The 19,746-nt window shown below is 47.2% G+C and overlaps 1 protein-coding gene across 1 annotated transcript in view; it reads right to left on the bottom strand.

Moving 5' to 3' along the window:
- LOC143930579 (guanylate cyclase 2G-like) overlaps positions 1-19,746 on the bottom strand; it is a 105,286-nt gene that overhangs the window by 27,506 nt on the left and 58,034 nt on the right. The window contains exons 10-11 of the mRNA XM_077455044.1: positions 17,210-17,296; positions 15,150-15,254 (exon numbers count right to left, since the gene is read on the bottom strand). Coding sequence (XP_077311170.1) covers positions 15,150-15,254; positions 17,210-17,296 — 192 coding nt within the window. The remainder of the gene's footprint in view (positions 1-15,149; positions 15,255-17,209; positions 17,297-19,746) is intronic.

Raw genomic sequence — 19,746 nt, 5'->3', positions numbered from 1 at the left:
CTCATCCTCTGCTCCCTCTGCGATGGCAAGATAAGGTCGGCAACCTTACCCTTGTACCGTGGATCAAGGAGAGTGGCCAGCCAGTAATGGTCCCTCTCCTTGATCCGAAGAATACGAGGATCCTTCCGCAGGCTTTGCAGGATCAGGGAGGCCATGCAGCGTAGGTTAGCTGAGGCATTCGGTCCGGAGTCCTCTGGGTCACTAAGGGCAACATGATCCGCAGCTACCTCCTCCCAGCCACGTACAAGTCCACGTGTTTCTTGGGACTGTAAATCATCCCTACAAGACTGCTGCTGATGCTGAGTGCCAGCCTCCACCTCCATGCTGACACAATCATCCTCCTCCTCCTCTTCCTCCTCCTCATCCTCTTCCTGTGTGATGGGTGGCACAGCAGGAACACTGTCTGGATAAAGGGGGCCTTGAGAGTCCTCCTCTTCCTGCCTCTGTTCTGCCTCAAGTGCCCTGTCCATTATTCCACGCAGCGTATGCTCCAAGAGGTGGACAAGAGGTACAGTGTCACTGATGCATGCACTGTCACTGCTCACCATCCTTGTGGCCTCCTCAAACGGTGACAGGACAGTGCATGCATCCCTGATCATGCCCCACTGGCGTGGTGAGAAAAAACTGAGCTCCCCTGACCCTGTCCTGGTGCCGTAGTCGCACAGGTACTCATTGATGGCCCTCTGCTGCGTGTGCAGCCGCTGCAGCATGGCCAACGTTGAGTTCCATCTGGTGGGCATGTCACATATAAGGCGGTTCTTGGGCAGGTTCAACTCCTTTTGGAGCTCAGCCAGCCGAGCACAGGCATTAAATGATCAGCGGAAATGCACACAGACTTTCCTGGCCTGCTTCAGGACATCCTGTAAGCCGGAGTACCTGCCCAAGAACCACTCACCACCAGGTTAAGGACGTGAGCTACACAGGGCACATGGGTCAGTTGTCCCTGTCGGAGGGCGGAGAGGAGGTTGGTGCCATTGTCACAAACCACCATTCCTGGCTTAAGCTGGCGTGGCGTCAACCACCTCTCGGCCTGCCCCTGCAGAGCTGACAAAAAATTCGCCCCAGTGTGGCTCCTGTCCCCCAAACAAACCAGCGCAAGCACGGCATGGCATCATTTTGCCTGCGTACTTGCGTAGCCCCTGGAACGCCTACGAAGCACCGCTGGTTCTGAGGACAGAGCACTGGAAGAGGCCATGGAGGAAGAAGAAGAGGAGGGGGTGGAGGAGAGAGGTGTGTCACAACCAATAGTAGCATTTTGGAGGCGTGGTGGCGGAACAACCTCCAACACTACTGCACCTTGTCCTGCATCCTTCCCAGCTGCCAGAAGAGTGACCCAATGGGCCGTGAAAGACAGGTAACGTCCCTGTCCATGCCTGCTGGACCAAGAGTCAGCGGTAATATGCACCTTACCGCTGACCGCCCTGTCCAGCGAGGCAAGGACATTGCCTTCCACATGCCGGTAGAGAGCCGGAATCGCCTTCCGTCAGAAAAAGTGGCGTTTGGGGACCTGCCACTGAGGAACCGCACATTGTACAAACTCACGGAAGGGGGCCGAGTCTACCAACTGAAAAGGCAGCAGTTGAAGTGCTAGCAATTTAGCCAAGCTAGCATTCAACCGCTGGGCATGTGGATGGCTGGGAGTGAACTTCTTTCGCCGGTCCAGCAGCTGAGGCAGGGACATTTGCCTGCTATAATCGGACGTGGGTGTACCGCTAGCAGAGTTCCCGGAAGCACTTGGCTGTGACACACCTAATTCTACACCTTCATTCCTCTCAGAGCAGGTTTCAGAGAGGACTGAAGGTCTAGTGGGGTTGGAGATGCCAGCTGATGAGGAGCAAGGAGAGGTCCGCTTTGTTCTTTGGTGTGGGTCTTTGAGGTACGCTTGCCAACGAGCTGCATGGCAGGTCAACATATGTCTGGTCAAGCATGTGGTGCCCAAGCGGCTGATGTTTTGGCCACGCGAAATACGCTTGAGACATATGTTGCAAATAGCAGCGGTGCGATCTGATGCACTCGTCTCAAAAAAGGCCCACACCAAAGAACTTTTAGAATAACGCGCAGAGGCAGCGCCCTGCACAGGCGGAGCTCTGCGGTGTGATTCAGTCGGTGTGCTGACCCTAAGCTGGCCCCCGGAGGGCATCCTGCCTCGTTGGACATGTGCCTCCTCCTCCTCCTCTCTCCTTCCAGGCACCCATGTGGAGTCAGTGCCCTCATCATCCCCTCCCTCTTCATCGCTGTAGCAAACCTGGCAGTATGCTGCAGCTTGTGGAACATGACTGCCAGATTGCTGTCCTTCTTGAGCATCCCCTCTCTCTGCGCTCACGCTACTGCCTTCCTCTAGCTGAGTGTCATCATCACAGCCCACAAAACACTGGGCATCCTCCTGGAGCATGTACCCAACACTGTGCTCAAAGAGTTCAGGAGACTCCTCAGGAGGACCTGGTGGGTCTAGGGAAGGAGTCACTGATGATGACATTGAGAGGAGGCAAGACGATGCGTTGGCAGCTGCTTTGCTAGTACCCTGAGACTGGGTGAGAGAGGATGAGGAGGATGAAGAGGGCTTGGTCATCCACTCTACCAAGTCGTTGGCATGTTGCGGCTCAACATGTCCAGCTGCCGAAAAGAAGGACAAGCGTGTCCCATGGTCACGTGCTGATGACAATGCACCGCTTCCACGACCAGCACTGTTGTCTCTAGACACAGAGCCTATTTGCCCTCTTTTATCGGCTCGCGCCTGTCTGCCTCTCCTTGCTGGCCTTCCAGACATGGTAATGGCCTGAAGGGAGTTGGGTAAAAAAGCAGTTGGGTAGTGTATATTGTGCTAGAGGCACACAACACCCACTAACTCCTGCAGATGCCTTTATTATAGAACACCAGAGATAAAGGGGTATATACAGATGTATACTGTGCTGTGCAGGAGGCACACACAACTTCCAATAACTCCTGCAGATGGCAAGTGGGCTCAAATAGAGAACAGCTATGTAGGTGGATATAGCGGTATGTACTGGGTACAGAGCATGCAGACAGCACGCACAAGCTCCTAACACTACTGACTGCAAGCTCTATTATAAAAGATAGATCACTAGCTATATAGGTGAATATAGCGGTGTATACTGTGGTCAGGGCACACAGACAACAACCACTACACAACAGCAAGATCGAAAATCGTCCGAAAACGATCGGTGTGTACTGTGTTGAAGGTACACAGAACACCCACTGCTTCAAACGCCAACACACTACACAAGGCCGCCGCGCTGGCGGCATTATATAGTGTGGGGCGTGCACTACACAGCCTGAGCTATGATTGGCCACAGGCATCCTGCCTGTGGCCAATCATGGCTCTCCTCGCTGATGGCGCTGCAATTGGCCAAGCATGCGGGGTCACAGTGCATGCTTGGCCAATCATGAGCCAGCAATGCACTGCGCCATCGCAGTGCATTGTGGGCCGTGAGCGCCACACGAATTTGGCGCGAACGGACCAAAATGTTTGGACTTCGCCGAACGGACGAACAGCCGATGTTCGAGTCGAACGTATGTTCGACTCCAACACGAAGCTCATCCCTACGTACCAGGCTTTACTGCTTATAATTTGCTTGCCTAGTTCCATCATTCCTTCCTCAGTAATACACTAGCCCCAGTCCTTTTCTTACACTTTTTGTTTACATGCAACAAGGTAAGGTTGAATAAAGACAATTGTCCATCCAGTTCAACCTGTGTAGGTGTCAGTGTCTATTTATTTCCCAAAATTCCTGTATGTCGTGTTCCTTAAGATACACACGAGCGGAATGTCCAAAAAAGTCAGACGGAAGCTTTTCATCGTATATTCCGATCGTGTGTATGCCTCATCAGACTTTTTTTTTTTATTATTCTGACAGACCTAGAAATAGAACATGTTCTAAATATTTCTGACGGAACCAATTCCTATCGGGAAAAATGCTCGTCTGTATGCTTTTCCGATGGACCAAAAACAACGCATGCACTGAAGCAAGTATGAGACAGAAGCTATTGGCTATTGGCCATTGAACTTCCTTTTTCTAGTCCCATCGAACATGTTGTATGTCACCACGTTCTTGACGATCGGACTTTGGTGTGATTGTGTGTAGGCAAGACAGTTTCAATGGATTGCGTCAGAAATCCGTCAGAAAAACCTTCAGACTTTATTCCGACGGGAAAACCGGGCGTGTGTACAGGGCATAAGAGTCTCTTAAAACTATCAATACTCCCCACAGTCACCACCACTTGTGGAAGAGAGTTCACCATTGTGATTGCCCTGACAGGCAAACCCCCTGCACAGTTTAACCACTTGCCACCCGCCCTATAACAAAAGCACGGCAGCATAGTGGTTTAAAAATCCTGACCGGACGTCATATGACATGATCAGGATTTTGAGCCCCGGGGGCGCGCATCGCGGCGATCGTTGTTGCGGGGTGTCAGTCTGACACCCTGCAACTACGATCTCAGTAAAGAGTCTCCGACGGAGACTCTTTACCACGTGATCAGCCGTGTCCAATCATGGCTGATCACAGTGTAAATAGGAAGAGCCGATGATCGGTTTTTCCTCACTCGCGTCTGTCAGACGCGAGTAGAGGAGAGCCGATCGGCTGCTCCTCTGACAGGGGGGGTCTGTGCTGATCGATTATCAGCACAGCCCCCCGAAGATGCCCACACTGGACCACCAGGGATGCCACCAGACCACCAGGGATGGCCAGCACCAGGTATGCCACCCTAGACCACCAGGGATGCCAGTCAGTGCCCACAATGGATGCCAATCAGTGCCCACAATGGATGCCAATCAGTGCCCACAATGGGCATCACTGATTGGCATGCATTATTGTTTGGCACTGACTGGCATCCATTAGTACAGTATAAAACAATACAATGCCGCCTATCAGTGCCCATCTGTGCCGCCTATCAGTGCCCATCCGTGCCGCCTATCAGTGCCCATCCATGCCCATCTGTGCCGCCTATCCATGCCCATCTGTTCCACCTATCCATGCCCATCTGTACCGCCTATCCATGCCCATCCGTACCGCCTATCCATGCCCATCCGTGCCAGCTATCAGTGCCAATTTGTGCTACCTATCAGTGCCCATCCGTGCCGCCTATCAGTGCCGCCCATCAGTGCCGCCCATCAGTGCCGTCCATCAGTGCCGTCCATCAGTGCCACATATCAGTGTCCATCAATGCCACCTCATCAGTGCCACTTCATTGGTGCCACCTCATCGGTGCCCATCAGTGTAGCCCCATCAGTGCCCATCAGTGAAGGAGAAAACTTACTTATTTAAAAAGTTTTGAAACTGAAACAAAATTTTTTTATTTTTTTCAAAATTTTCGATATTTTTTTATTTGTTTAGCAAAAAATAAAAACCGCAGAGGTGATCAAATACCACCAAAAGAAAGCTCTATTTGTGGGAAAAAAATGCTAAAAATTTAATTTGAGTACAGTGTAGCATGACCGCGCAATTGTCATTCAAAGTGCGACAGCGATGAAAGCTGAAAATTGGTCTGGGCAGGAAGGTGTTTAAGTGCCCGGTATTGAAGTGGTTAAGGTTAAACTTCTTCTCCAATGTTGTTTTGTGGCACCATGTCCTCTTACACTCCTTGAGACTGAATAGTATTTTCCTATGTTGGGATCGCCATTTAGGTGATTTGTAAATCACTATCATATCTCCTCTCAATCGTCTTTTCTCCAGTGAGAATAAATCTAGCGATCGCAGTCTTTCCTCATAATTTAGGTCCTCCAGTCCCCTTATTAGTTTTGTTGATCTTCTTTGGACTCTCTCCAGTTCCAGCACATCCCTTCTGAGAACTGGTGACCAGAACTGGACAGAATACTACAGATGTGGTCTAACCAGAGTTTTATAAAGTTTATAAAGGTAGGATTATTGATCTGTCTCTGGAGTATATCTCTTTTTTTATGCATGCTAATATTCTGCCGGCTTTGGAAGCTGCAGCTTGGCATTGTATGCTATTGCTCAGTCTGTCTTCTACCAGGACCCCCAGATCTTATTCCATCCTTGATCCCCCAGAGGTTCTCCCCCTAGTGAGTAGTTTGTATTTGTTTTTAGCCCTTAATTGCATTACTTTACATTTCTCCACATTAAACCTCATTTGCCACGTAGTTGCCCACTCCATTAATTTGTACAGGTCTTGCTGTAACATTTCTATATCTTGATGTGAAGTTATTGCCCTGCTTCATTTTGTGTCATCTGCAAAAACTGAGATTGAGCTATTTATCCCATCCTCTATATCATTTACAGATAGATTGAATAGAATTGGTCCCAAGACAGAACCCCGAGTCTGAGTACACATTACTCATCACCACCCTTTGGACACGCCCCTGAAACCAGTTTCTAACCCAAGAACAAATCTTATTGTCCATGCCTGCAGACCTCAGCTTGTAGATTAAGGGGCTGTATCGAATGCCTTTGCAAAATCCGGGTAGACTAAATCCACGGGCATTCCCCTGTCTAGATGGAAGCTCACTCCCTTGTAGAATGTTAACAGATTGGTCTGGCAAGAAGGACCTTTCGTAAACCCATGCTGGGAACTACTTATTTTTTCCACAGTAAATTATTGGATATAGTCCCTTATCATCGCCTCCAATAATTTATCAACAATTTATGTTAGGCTGACTGGCCTGTAATTCCCAGGGGTTTGTCTCTGTCCTTTTTTGAATAATGGTACCACATTGGCTTTTCTCCAATCAGCTGGTACAATTCCTGTCAGTATGCTGTCCAAAAAGATTAGGAACAGTGGTCCTGACTGAGTTCTTTGAGGACTCTAGGGTGTAAGCCATCTGATCCTGGTGACTTATTTGCATTAACTTTATCTAGTCTTTCCTTCACTCCGGCCTCTGTTAGTCACAAGGGTACGTCCTGTGATTTGTCACCAACAGTACTTCCGTGGTTGGTATACCCCTCCTCTTCCTGCATAAACACTGATGAAGAGAAGGCATTTTAGATAGAAAATTTCTTAGAACCCCCTAAAAGTTATATATTTTTTTAAAGCAGAGGCCCTAGAGAATAAATTGGTGGGTGTTGCAACTTTTTATGTCACACAGTATTTGAGCAGCTGTTTTTCAAATGCAATTTTTTGTGAAAAAAATACACAATGCAAAAACACAATACATAACCCTTTTTTTTAATGTAAAATATAAAAGATGATGTTACGCCGAGTAAAAAGCTACCAAACATATCCAAAAGCTGGAGTGGCACTCACGGGTCTTGAAAGGTGATTGCACAGAGTAGGTTTCATTTTGACGTTTTGACTAGGTACAAGATCGTCTTCCACAGGACAACAAACAAGTGAAGCACGTTTGCTGTTCTGAGAAGACAAGCTTGTGCCTCCTCAAAACATCAAAAGAAAACCATTACTGTGCATTCACCTTTTGAGAAGTGTAAGTGCTCTTTCTAATTATATGTACTACAGCCTTTGCTGTGCACTCGGCCCATTTTTTATCTCTGATATGTGTGCAGTGGCAACCATTGCATATTATTACATTTTACTATCCATAGGCGACATTTTAAAAGCTTTTACAGGTTATCACTTTAGATTTAAACATGCAGTCTGGTGCTAGAATTACTGCCCATGATCTGACGTTCACGATGATACCTCACATGTGTATGCATTCATTACATTTTTTTTATTGTCATTTTTATTTTTATTATTTTTAAAATGGTCACTTTCTTTTTTTTTTTATCACATCTATTGCTGTCACAAGGAATGTAAACATTCCTTGTGACAGCAATAGGCATGTGACAGGTACTCTTTATAGAGAGATCTGGGGTCTATAAGACCCCAGATCCCTCTTCTGCGCTTAAAAATCATTTGATCCCACCAAAATCAGTGAGATCAGATGCTTTTTTATTTTTGAAAATGGCACCATTTACTTCCAGGGAAACTGGAAGTGATGTAACGCCATTGCTTCTGGGTTCCTATATCATAAAGGCGATCAAAGCCATCCCGAGCAGAAGAGCCGGCTGCTCGATCGGGACACCTGGTGGGAAGTACTTATGTACTGGGTAAAATAAAGTTATTATTCACTTGGGTGGATGGAGTCTTATGGATGACAGGGGCGTTCAACTCCTCCCCTACCTGTTCCCTCATTTACTGTTTATTTCCCTATTTAATTCTCCACACTTTGCCAACTAAACAGTAACCTAAAGAGGAATCCCTGTGACACATTGATGTAGATGTCTCCTGTCAGAAATGTGAGATCCTCCTTATTTTTTTTTTTTTGGCACCAGCAGCTTCTGATCAGCCCCAGCAGCAGGGTTTTTCCCATAGCCTTTGGATCCCCTTGGCTGGCTTCTGCCAGGCTGTGATGTCACTTCTGGGCACCAGACACAGTCCAAGCGGCCGCTAGATCCTGGCCCCCATGGCTACAGTTTCGGCTCCCCCTGGCATCTGACCCCTGGCCCTACGGCTCCCCCTGGCATCTGACCCCTGGCCCTATGGTTCTGGTCGGGCCCCTTGCCAAGGGCACTCCTGCACCTCCTGCTCCAAGGCTCAGCTCCCTGTGACATACATGTGGCTGAATGAATGAATGAAATATTTGTATAGCGCACAACGCAAACTGAATCGCCTCAAGGCGCTGTGACGAGCTTTGATCATCAGCTAGAAGAGGAAGGTTTTCAGTTATTTCCTAAAAGCCAGGTGGTTTTCTTCCAGGCGGATGTTGATTGGTAGAGCATTCCATAGCCGAGGTCCTTGGACAGCTAATCTCCGATCCCCCTTAGATTTGTACCTAGTTTTGGGCATGAGGAGGAGGTTTTTGTTGGCTGATCAAAGACTGGTGTGTAATGATTAATTTTCTCAGCTAAGTATTGAGGAGCTTCTCTATGCACGCATTTGTGGGTGAGGCAGAGGGTCTTGAATGTGATCCGATTTTTTACGGCTAGCCAATGTAGGCTCCTCAAGAAAGGAGAGATGGTTCCCAGGGTTTTTTTCCTGTTATCAGCCTTGCCGCTGTGTTTTGGATCAGTTGTAATCGCGCAAGTTGATATTGTGGTAATCTTATGTAAAGCGAGTTTGCGTAGTCCAGTAGTGAATTAATGATTGTTCCAACTACCACTGCTTTATCATTCTTTGGGATAAAAGGGATGAGTCTGAGTAGTAGGCATAGCAGATGGTGAGATCCACTGACTACTGCTCCTATTTGTGCATCCATTGATATTTGTGAGTCTAAAATAACCCCGAGACTCTTGGCCTTGGTCTTAGGGGAGATGGTCTGCCCAAAGACGGTGGGAGGAGTCCAGGAGATTTTGGTTGCGGAATTATGATTTGGGTGTAGGATAAAAAGCTCTGTCTTTGATTCATTGAGTTTGAGGGAGTTGGTGGTCATCCAGTCTTCTACTGAATTGAGGCAGTTTTCTAGTTGTTGGTGGTGATCTTTTTGTCCAGTGATGCGGAAATAAAGTTGCGTGTCGTCAGCGTACGAGTGGTAGCAAAGGTCTGAACATCTGATGATTTGGAGGAGTGGGTGGATGTAAATGTTGAAGAGAACTGGTGACAAAGGTGATCCTTGAGGGACTCCGCAGGTGACTGCCCAGGATTCAGAGAAGAATCCAGGTACTGCAGACTTCAGGTACTGCCAGCTCCTTATCCAAGTCTCTGTATGACCATTCACAGACTGCTGCATGCTTTGGTAATTACCTTCACATTCCATATAATAAAGCATCATTGCTTTGTACCTCAGTCTGTCGTTCCACGCTATTCTTTCCCCTGATTGTAAGAATTGTTGAGTGTGACCCATGACCTGACCTGTGTTCTCCTATTCTGTATTTGGCCTGGCTTGTCTCCTGAATCCAGATCTCCTGCTGCTGATCTTGGCTTGTGTCCCACCTCACCTTCTGCCTGCTGCCCATCAGTTATTGACCTTGGCCTGAAAATCAACTGTTTGGCACTACTACAGAGAGCTTACACAGTGGTTACTCAGGTATGAGATAAGTACACTAGAGGCTTTTTTTCAGCAGGAACATGGTGGTATGCAGCTCCGGCACCTCCAGCACTGAATGTATGTATTGGCAGTGGGTGTTAGGGTATGCTGAAGGGTCAACGGATCCTGACTGCTGGGGAATCTATTATCATTGCGGGATGTAGTGTTGCTGGGGTGGTCTATTGTAGCTGGTGAGGGTTCTATTATAAAAACAAAAATCCAGGTGCACAGACCAGAGGCCAAATGAAAAGTCAAAAAGAAAAATGAAATGTAGCTGTGGCCACTGCTGTCCAAAACCCATAGACAAATGAGGACAGAAGATATAATCCAAGGGGTGAACTGCGCTTATCAGCAGACATAAATAGGACCCTTAGGCCGCGTACACACGGGCGGACTGTTCGCCCAACTTTGTCCGCTGAACAGTGTTTGGGCGGACAGTCCGCTCGTGTGTGGGCTTTCAGCGGACAGTTTCAGCGGACAGTTTGACGAACAAGGTTTTTCGGAAATTCCGTAAAACTGTCCGCTGAAACCTTGTTTCAGCGAACAGTCCGCTCGTGTGTAGGCTTGTTCGTCAAACAAAGTTGCGCGCATGCTCAGAAAGGATTTTCACGCCGAAAGTTATAATGCAGTGTATAGGACGTCGTATTTTTCGTCCCGTCGTACGTGCCGTTCACGTCATCGCGCACGGTTTCAGCAAACTGTTCGTTCGTCGTGTGTGGCCATGTCCGTCCATGCTAATTTTGAGCGGACTGTTTGCCGAAACTGTTTGACGGACAAAGTTGGGCGAACAGTCCGCCCGTGTGTACGCGGCCTTAGAGGCAAAGTAAAAATGTTTTATTATTGTTAAAAAATAATAAAGTGTTCACCAAGGCATACAGCAGTCAATTGATGGTCATGCAGAGACTTGGATTAAAAGACTGGCAGTACCTGGAGTAAGGATGAGCCGAACACCCCCCGGTTCGGTTCGCACCAGGACCTGCGAACAGACCTAAACTTCGTGTGAACTTTAGAACCCTATTAAAGTCTATGGGACTCAAACGTTCAAAATCAAAAGTGCCAATTTTAACGGCTAATATGCAAGTTATTGTCCTAAAAAGTGTTTGTGGACCCAGCCTCCTGCCCCAGGGCACATGTATCAATGCAAAAAAAAAGTTTTAAAAACAGCCGTTTTTTCGAGAGCAGTGATTTTAATAATACTTAAAGTAAAACAATAAAAGTGCAATATCCCTTTAAATTTTGTACCTGGGGGGTGTGTAAAGTATGCCTGTAAAGGGGCACATGTTTCCTGTTCTTAGAACTGTCCATGCACAAAGTGTCATTTCTGCAGGGAAAAAAAAGTAATTTAAAGCCGCGTACACACGGGCGGACTGTATGGCCTACTTAGTCCGTCGAAACACATTTCAGCGGACAGTCCGCTCGTGTGTGGGCTTCAGCTGACTTTTTCAGCGTGCAGTCTGGCGTACTAAGTATTTCGGAATTTCCGTAATACTGTCCGTGATACTTTGGTTTCAGCGGACAATCCGCTCGTGAGTAGGCTAGTTCGACGGACTAAGAATGGCACATGCTCAGAAAGGATTTACACGGCGGAACGTCGTACGTGCTGTACACGTCATCGCGCAAGCTTTCGACGGACTGTTTGTGCATCCGTGTGTGGTCAAGTCCGTTCATTCGAAAGTATGACGGACTGTCCGTCGGATTGTATGACGGACTAAGTAGGCCATACAATCCGCCCGTGTGTACGCGGCTTAAGAGCACTCGTGGCTATAATGAATTGTCGCCCCCCCCCGTAATACAGATAACAGTCATTGAAAGTCATTGATTAAAAAAAAAAAAGCGTGGGGTTCCCCCAAATTCAATTACTAGGCCCTTCAGGTCTGGTATGGTTATTAAGGGGATCCCCGCGTCAAATTAAAAAAAAAATGACGCAGGGTTCCCCCCTAAACATCTATACCAGACCCTTCAGGTCTGGTGTGGATTTTAAGGGGAAATCCACGCCAAATTTTAAAAAAATGGCGTGGAGTTCCCCCCAAAAATCCATACCAGACACTTTCTCCGAGCACGCAACCTGGCAGGCCGCAAGGAAAAGAGGGGGTCAACGAGAGAGTGCCCCCCTCTCCTGAACCGTACCAGGCAACATGCCCTCAACATTGGGAGGATGCTTTGGGGGTCTGTGACCCCGAAAAGCACCATGTCCCCATGTTGATGGGGACAAGGCCTCATCCCCACAACTCTGGCCGGTGGTTGTGGGGGTCTGCGGGCGGGGGGCTTATCAGAATCTGGAAGCCCCCTTTAACAAGGGGACCCCCAGATCCCGGCCCCCCCTGTTTGAAATGGTAAGGGGGTACAAAACTACCCCTACCATTTCACAAAGAAAGTGTAAAAAAATGTTAAAAAACACACACTCACCATTGATAAAAGTCCTTTATTAAAAATAAAAAAAAATATTTCAGTGGTAGTAATCCACTCTTGCTATACAGCGATGGATGATCATCTCTCCGGGGTCCAGCGATGGGTGATCTGATCCAGCAATGGGCGATCTGATCCAGCAATGGGTGATCTGATCCAGCAATGGGTGATCTGATCCAGCAATGGGTGATCTGATCCAGCAATGGGTGATCTGATCCAGCAATGGGTGATCTCTCCCTCCAGCGCAGCGCATCCATTCTGTCTCCACCGGAGACACTGAAGGAATCCCGGCAGCCTGACAATTCTTAGCTGAGGAGGGCGGGGCCACCCGTCACCTGACCCCACCCCCTCTGACACAAGGGGAAAGCCGAGCTTCCCCAGTGACGTACGGGTGACCCTGTCCCCTCTGATGTAATGCAGGTTTTCACTTTAAGCATTATTAAAATCACTACTCCCCAAAAAACTGCAGTTTTTAAAACTTTTTTTTGCATTGATACATGTCCCCTGGGGCAGGACCCAGGTCCCCAAACACTTTTTATGAAAATAACTTGCATATAAGCCTTTAAAATTAGCACTTTAGATTTCTCCCATAGACTTGTACAGGGTGTTCCGTGGCTTTTCGAATTTGCCGCGAACACCCCAAATTGTTCGCTGTTCGGTGAACAGGCGGACAGGCAATGTTCGAGTCGAACATGAGTTAGACTCGAACTTGAAGCTCATCCCTAACCTGGAGGCTGGAGCTGCATGAATGACACAGGGGCTTAGGGAAACCCAGCACAAAGCCATTGGACAAAGAACACAGGAGCACCGTTGATGGGGGGCCCGTCCAGGACCGTAAGGCCAGGGGTCCGATGAAGGGGGAACCAAACTGCAGGCACAGGAACTGTTGGGGTCAGTATACAGCAGCCGCTCGCACTGTGTACGAAGCCCGGAAGTAATGTCACACCCTGGCAGAAGTCAGCCAACGGAATCTGAAGAGTATGGGCAAACTCTGCTGCTGGAGCCAATTAGGAACTGCCGATGCCAAGGGAGCAAAGAGAATAACACATCACCGACATGTTTCGGGGACATGCCCCTTCTTCAGGTTATCTGATTAGTCAGCTGAGTGTGAAGATTAAATAGGGAAAATGACCCGGAAGCTGCCATCACCCTCTTTGGAAGAAGAACATTCCAAAAGGGCAGTTCCTGAGGTTACGTAGGAATTGCACGAAGGATACCGATTACATTACTCCAGGTACTGTTAGTCTTTTAATCCAAGTCTCTGCATGACCATCAATTGACTGCTGTATGCCTTGATGAACATTTTATTATTTTTTAACAATAATAAAAAGTTTTTACCTTGCCTCTATGTCTGCTGATCAGCGCTGTTCACCCCTTTGAGGGATCTATTGTTGCTGGATGGGCCAATTGTTGCTGGGGTGACCAACTGTTGCTGGGGGGATGCTATAGTTGCTGGCTCTTAGGGGATCTATTGTTGCTCATGGGGACCTATTGTGCTAGGGGGAGTGTATTGTTGTTTGGGTGATCTATGTTGTGGGGGGAGGGTCTTTTGTTGCTGGCTGCTGGAGGGATCTATTGTTGCTGTGAGAGTTTGTGGGCAGGTGCTGTCTACATTCTCCATGACAGGTGCACTGATGATGGAGAGGAAGTATAGAGGAACATGGTTCCTCTAAGGTGTCCTGGGTCATTGGAGGAGCTATCCGATTGAATGCTTCCACCCCATGTGATTCTGGTGGCCATCTTGGGTCAGGCACAGCCTATTTAAGGCCCTGGCTACCAGTTTTGGCACGCAATTGCGAGTGAGCAGTGTAGGGAAAGGTACCCCACCTTATAGGGACAGTAATAGCAGTAGGGAAAAGTCCCTGCGAGGAAGAAAAGCGTAGGATCTGCTATTCCTCTGGACATCTTCCTGATTGGGCATGAGATGGCCAGGCTGCACTCTGCCCTCTTTACAGGCGCTGTCAGCCCATCTGTGCATCGTTCCTCTCTTTTTGCTGAAAACCGTGAGTGCACCTAATTGGTGGTTCTCCCTCGGATGGGCTTTGTTGCGGACTGTAAATGCATTACTGCAATACAAATTCTCTATTGCCCCTTACTGTATGAATTATTGCCACGCACCACGCTGCACACCACCTACATGTTGTTGCTGGGGGGGGGGGGGTGTTGATGGAAAGGATCTATGGTTGCTGAGGTTTCTTTTGTTGCTGCTAAAGTGGTCTATTGTTGCTAGGGAGGATCTATGGTTGCTGGGGTGGCCTATTTTTGTAGGGGGGGGTCTATTGATGAGGTCTGGTAGTGGATCTATTTTACTGCCTTTTTCAATTTTTTCCATATATATCACTTAGCACCACAAAGTAATACTTAGCTCTGTACTCTCTAAAAGGGGTGGTAGTAGGAGGTGGGTTGAGGTGTAGACAGGGCACAGTGCTCAGAGGTGGGTAGGTGGGTAGGAGCAGAAACATGGGTTGACTAGAGGGGTGAAAGTACCTGCAGCTATTCTCTGAGAAAAAAAAAAAAACTGTGCATACCAATATAAGTAAGTGATTATGATCATATCTGGATTCCAGCTATAACGAAACTAACCTTGAATTGAACCAGCCAATTAAAACTTGCACCAGAACAGTCTTAGTTTAAAAAAAAATATTAATTTAGATTATTTATTTATATTCTTTTATATATCATGCACTTCATGACAACCACAAAATTACTTTGCCAGCTTTCACCTGGTGATAAGTGTATGACCAACATCTGTAAAAATGGCTAATAATTATTCGATTGCATGAAGAGGCAATAAGCCCCGTACCTTCAGACTGCCCTTCTTGCAGTACTGGCTCAGAATGCAGACATTGGGGGGCTCAATGCAGACGCCATAAATAGTGATGAGATTCTCATGTTTCAACTCTCGAATCTGAAGAAGGAAAGTAAAGGCTTTAGAGAACACACTTTACAATTCTACTTATATAAGAACTCTATTAGTTTTACGTTCATATCAGAAACATATTTAAAGAGGACCTGTACTATGGAAGCTGCAGCTCAAAAGGATTTGTGATAAAAATTGCCAATAGGCTTCCAATAGGCTTTCCGACAACTGACTTATCATACTTTGTGGATGTAGTCATATTTGTCAGAGCTGCCACTCTATCAACTTTAGCGCTCACCCCTGTTTGAGGTCCCTGGGTCTCCTCCTGTAGTTTTACCCACAGCTAGAAACAGAATCACAATCACCCCTCTGACTAAATGAACAGTCTGGGGGTATGATTTTCTGATGCTTTATTGGAAAACTTGAATTTGTATAGGAGTAGTGAAACTGCGGGATACTCCAGTAACTCTAGTAGCAACATGGGGACACTAATCTTCCTCCTATTCTTGTGATCAGAGTCCTTGCACAAGCAGATAGTGGACTGTGCTATAACAGGACACCAGGCACAATGTCCTCTCTGAGCAACGCTGACTCTAGCACTACGAGGCATAGCAGCAGCACACAGTCTCCAGGATCTCTCTCTCCAGTCTGTACTCACTAATGTCCTTGGATAGTTGGATACCTCCTTCCAATATTTTCCAGACACCTTTTTTTCCCAGTGATACCAGACCAGATCCCAGATGAAAGTCTGCCAGTCAGCTTTGGCAACTTTCAACAAAATTGTCCTCCAGCTAGCCAACTGGGACCTCAATAAACAGCAGACATAAGGCAAGCCTGCACAGGAGCTCAGCTGCCCTCCAGGCTGGGATTTCCTCCTCTGGAAGAAGAACCCCTTGGCTTCAGGTCTCAGAGCATTTATCTTCTCAGCCACCACCTGGGCACCTCTCCCCAGGGCTGCATAAATATTCAGGTGCTGGTTTGACTCTCCCAGCCCACTATCTTCCAGAATCTTTCCAGACAGAGGGAAGCAGTCAACTGTGCAGCCAGTGAAACAGACCAAAACAATCGCAGACAGTTCAACTGATTACAATGAGACAGTTACTACATTTACCTAACCTAACCTAGAACCTAGAATCTAGATGGGTGCTATATCCAATCCCCCCCCCCCCCAACTTTTACTGTTGCTTTGATGTGCGGTGGGGTTGTAGGCAGGTGCAGTTAGTCTCCAACCTGTAGGTGGCTTTGTGCCAATGCTGGTGCATGGGAAGAGAGGTCCCGTAAGTGAATTGGTTCCTTAGGGATTTCTTCAAGTACTTGGGTGAGGGAACCTTTTAAATAAGGGAACCCATTTTACTTTGGCACACTTTGGGCAAGTGGTTGGACATGGACAGAAACCCTCTTGTTTCTGGGACAGTACTTAGCATAGGGAGAGGTTACAGTCGAGTAAGGAAAGCTTAGGGAAGGTTCCTTCAACACTGCATTCACTCTGGTGATCAGTTCTGAAACATTTGGCCAGTGCAGTTTGCTAAGGTATTCTGTCATGGAACAAATGAAGCTGTCCCCCGGGAAACACATGAAATGCTGATTGTTGTATTAATTGCCAGACTGTTGTACTAAGAAGCCTGCTCAAGATCAATTTAAAATACCTCAGTGCCATATACTGTGTGTGAGTGACTCCTTCCAAAAGAGTACCTAATTTAGGCCCCACTTACAGAGTAAAGTACAGCTTCCCCTCCAGCAAAGAGAATATTGAGCAACGCAAAATGACATAACCAAATCTCTCTCTGTTTCTGGAGAGTCTAGCAGTAAGAAGCAGCAGTGCCTTAGGTGATCGAACATTGCTTAAATACAGTTACAGGCTACAGAAAAGGAGTGCACAGGATGTACACTGCTATTTTTCTAGAGGTATTCAACACAAAAGGTAGAATTTTTTTTACAGCCGTTATTAACATGTGGAGGTTTTTCCTCATGAAAGTTTTCCTCTATGTTTTGGACATACTCACTATGCGAAATTCCTTTAGCACAGATGGCTTCTTCACTCGCAAAGACGCCATTTGGTCATTGAGACTCTTAAGGGCCACATTGCTACCCTAAAAAAAAAGAAAAAAAAAAGCATTATTATAGTAGAACAAAAAAAAATACCTTAATCACTACAAAGATACCCGCATTATATGATGGGGTATGATTCTCAAACATTAAAAAACCATATACCCCCAAAAAATGTAAAGAAGAAGGAACCCATGCTCACAATTATCCTAGAAAACAAATCCTTTATTAATTTAAATCCTTAAAGTGATTGTAGATCACCTTCCTTCCCAGGCCAATTTTTAGCTTTCAATGCGGTCGCACTTTGAATAATGGTCATGCAACACTGTACCCATATGAAATTTGTAAAAAAAAATTGAGACAGATAGACCTTTCTTTTGGTGGTATTTAATCGCCATTGGGTTTTTTATTTTTTTCTAAACAAATGAAAAAAGACCGAAAATGTTGAAAGTTTTTCTTAGCATCTGTCATAAAATTTTGTACATAAGTAATTTTCTCCTTCCCTGATGTGCACTGATGGGGCTGCACTAATGGGGCTTGCACTAATGGGGCAGTCCTGATGAGGCACTGATGAGGCTTTACTGATAGGCACTGATAGGAGGCAATTGGGGATGGGCGAACGGCATGATAATGTCCTCAAATTGGTGGTGCAGTATTTCTTAAATAGGTACCCAGGGTTGGAAGATCTGCTAAAGTAGGCCAGAAGAGTCTGTAGCCATTTCAGGCGGTCATATACAGCCAGTGCTTGGTTGGCTGAAATTCAGCGGGAATTCTACCTCGCCATAAATCGCTTGATTTGTGATATGCCCACCAGGTGGAACTCGACTTTGCCAATGCTGCAGCGGGCCGTCAACGAGCACCTGTGTGATTATGGATCAATGACAGGCTCAGGCCGGTTCTGCTTTTTTACCCTATGCCAATGGCTGCTCATAAAGGATGCATGCACTGTACTGTCACCATTTCAGGAGGCCACAAGGATGGTGAGCCATGACAATGCATGCATCCAGTGACACAATCCCTGTTGTGTTCCTGCTGGAGCAAACTCTGTATGGCATTAGGGACAGGGAACTCAAGGCACAGCAGCGGGAGGAAAAGGAGGACTTCCTTTCTTCTCAAGGCCCACTTTATGCAGACACCATTGTTTCTGCACCACAGAACACACAAGAGGAGAGGGAGGAGGAGGAGGAGGATTATGGCAGGATTATGGGGATTCCATCCCCAGAACCCTTTGGGAGTAGTACGTGGCTGGGAGGAAGCAGTTCCAGATACTGTAATCATTAGTGACCCAAAGGAGTCTGCTTCTTATGCCTCCGCAAATTTTCAGTGCATGGGCTCCTGCTTCAAAGCCTGTGAAAGGACCCAAGAATACACGGCGTAAAGGAGAAGGATCATTATTGGTTGGCAACCCTCCTTGACCACTGTTACAAGAGGAAAGTCTCAGAACTCATCCAGAACTCATCAGAAAATGCAGAAGATGAAATCTCTTGAGGACCCTTTAACCACTTAACAACCGGCCCATAGCCGAATGACGGCTACAGGGCGGTTGTTTAACTCTGGGAGGCCGTCATATTATGTCCTCCCAGAATTCCGCTCTCGTGCGCGCCCCCCTGGGGCGCGCACTCGAGAGCATCCGTGACCGCATCACGGATCTCGGTAAACGGCTGCTCATCCCGGCCGCTTACCACGTGATCGCTCCGTCAAATGACGGAGTGATCACTTGTAAACAAACCGGCGTCATGTTATGACGCCGGTTCCTCCCTCCCCCTCTCTGTACCGATCGGTACAGCGGAGGGGGAAGAGATCTGTGTCAGCAGCACTGTGGGCTGCATCTGCAGTGCCCACATCGCTGCTCACCGAAATTTAACCCCTCAATTCCCTGCCATTACTCTGCAATACCCTGCAACACTCTGCAATGCTCTGCAACACCCGCCAATACCCTGCAACACTCTGCAATGCTCTGCAACACCCGCCAATACCCTGCAACGCTCTGCAACACCCGCCAATACCCTGCAACACTCTGCAATGCTCTGCAACACCCGCCAATACCCTGCAACACCCTGCAATGCTCTGCAACACCCGCCAATACCTTGCAACACTCTGCAATGCTCTGCAACACCCGCCAATACCCTGCAATGCTCTGCAACACAATACTCTGCAACGCCATACTCTGAGATACCCAGCCATACTCTGAGATACCCAACCATAGTCGGTGATACCCTGCAATACCCAGCCATAGACATCCCCCCCTCCCGTGCTTCTAGCGACTCGCCAATACGATCAAAGCCAGAATCTTTTTTTTCAGGCTTCCCAGCTTAGAGGTGAGATGTGGGGTCTTATTGACCCCATATCTCACTGTAAAGAGGACCTGTCATGCCATATTCCTATTACAAGGGATGTTTACATTCCTTGTAATAGGAATAAAAGTGATCAAAAAATGTATTTTTGGGGAAAAAATGTCAAACTAAAATAAATAAAGTAAAATGAACAATAAAAA

Source organism: Lithobates pipiens, unplaced genomic scaffold, assembly GCF_037356315.1.
Source record: "Lithobates pipiens isolate NorthernLeopardFrog02 unplaced genomic scaffold, aLitPip1_a1.2 Scaffold_25, whole genome shotgun sequence".
Lineage (NCBI taxonomy): Eukaryota > Metazoa > Chordata > Amphibia > Anura > Ranidae > Lithobates > Lithobates pipiens.
Note: the sequence above shows the minus strand (reverse complement) of the source record. Positions and strands in the feature narration are given on the sequence as shown.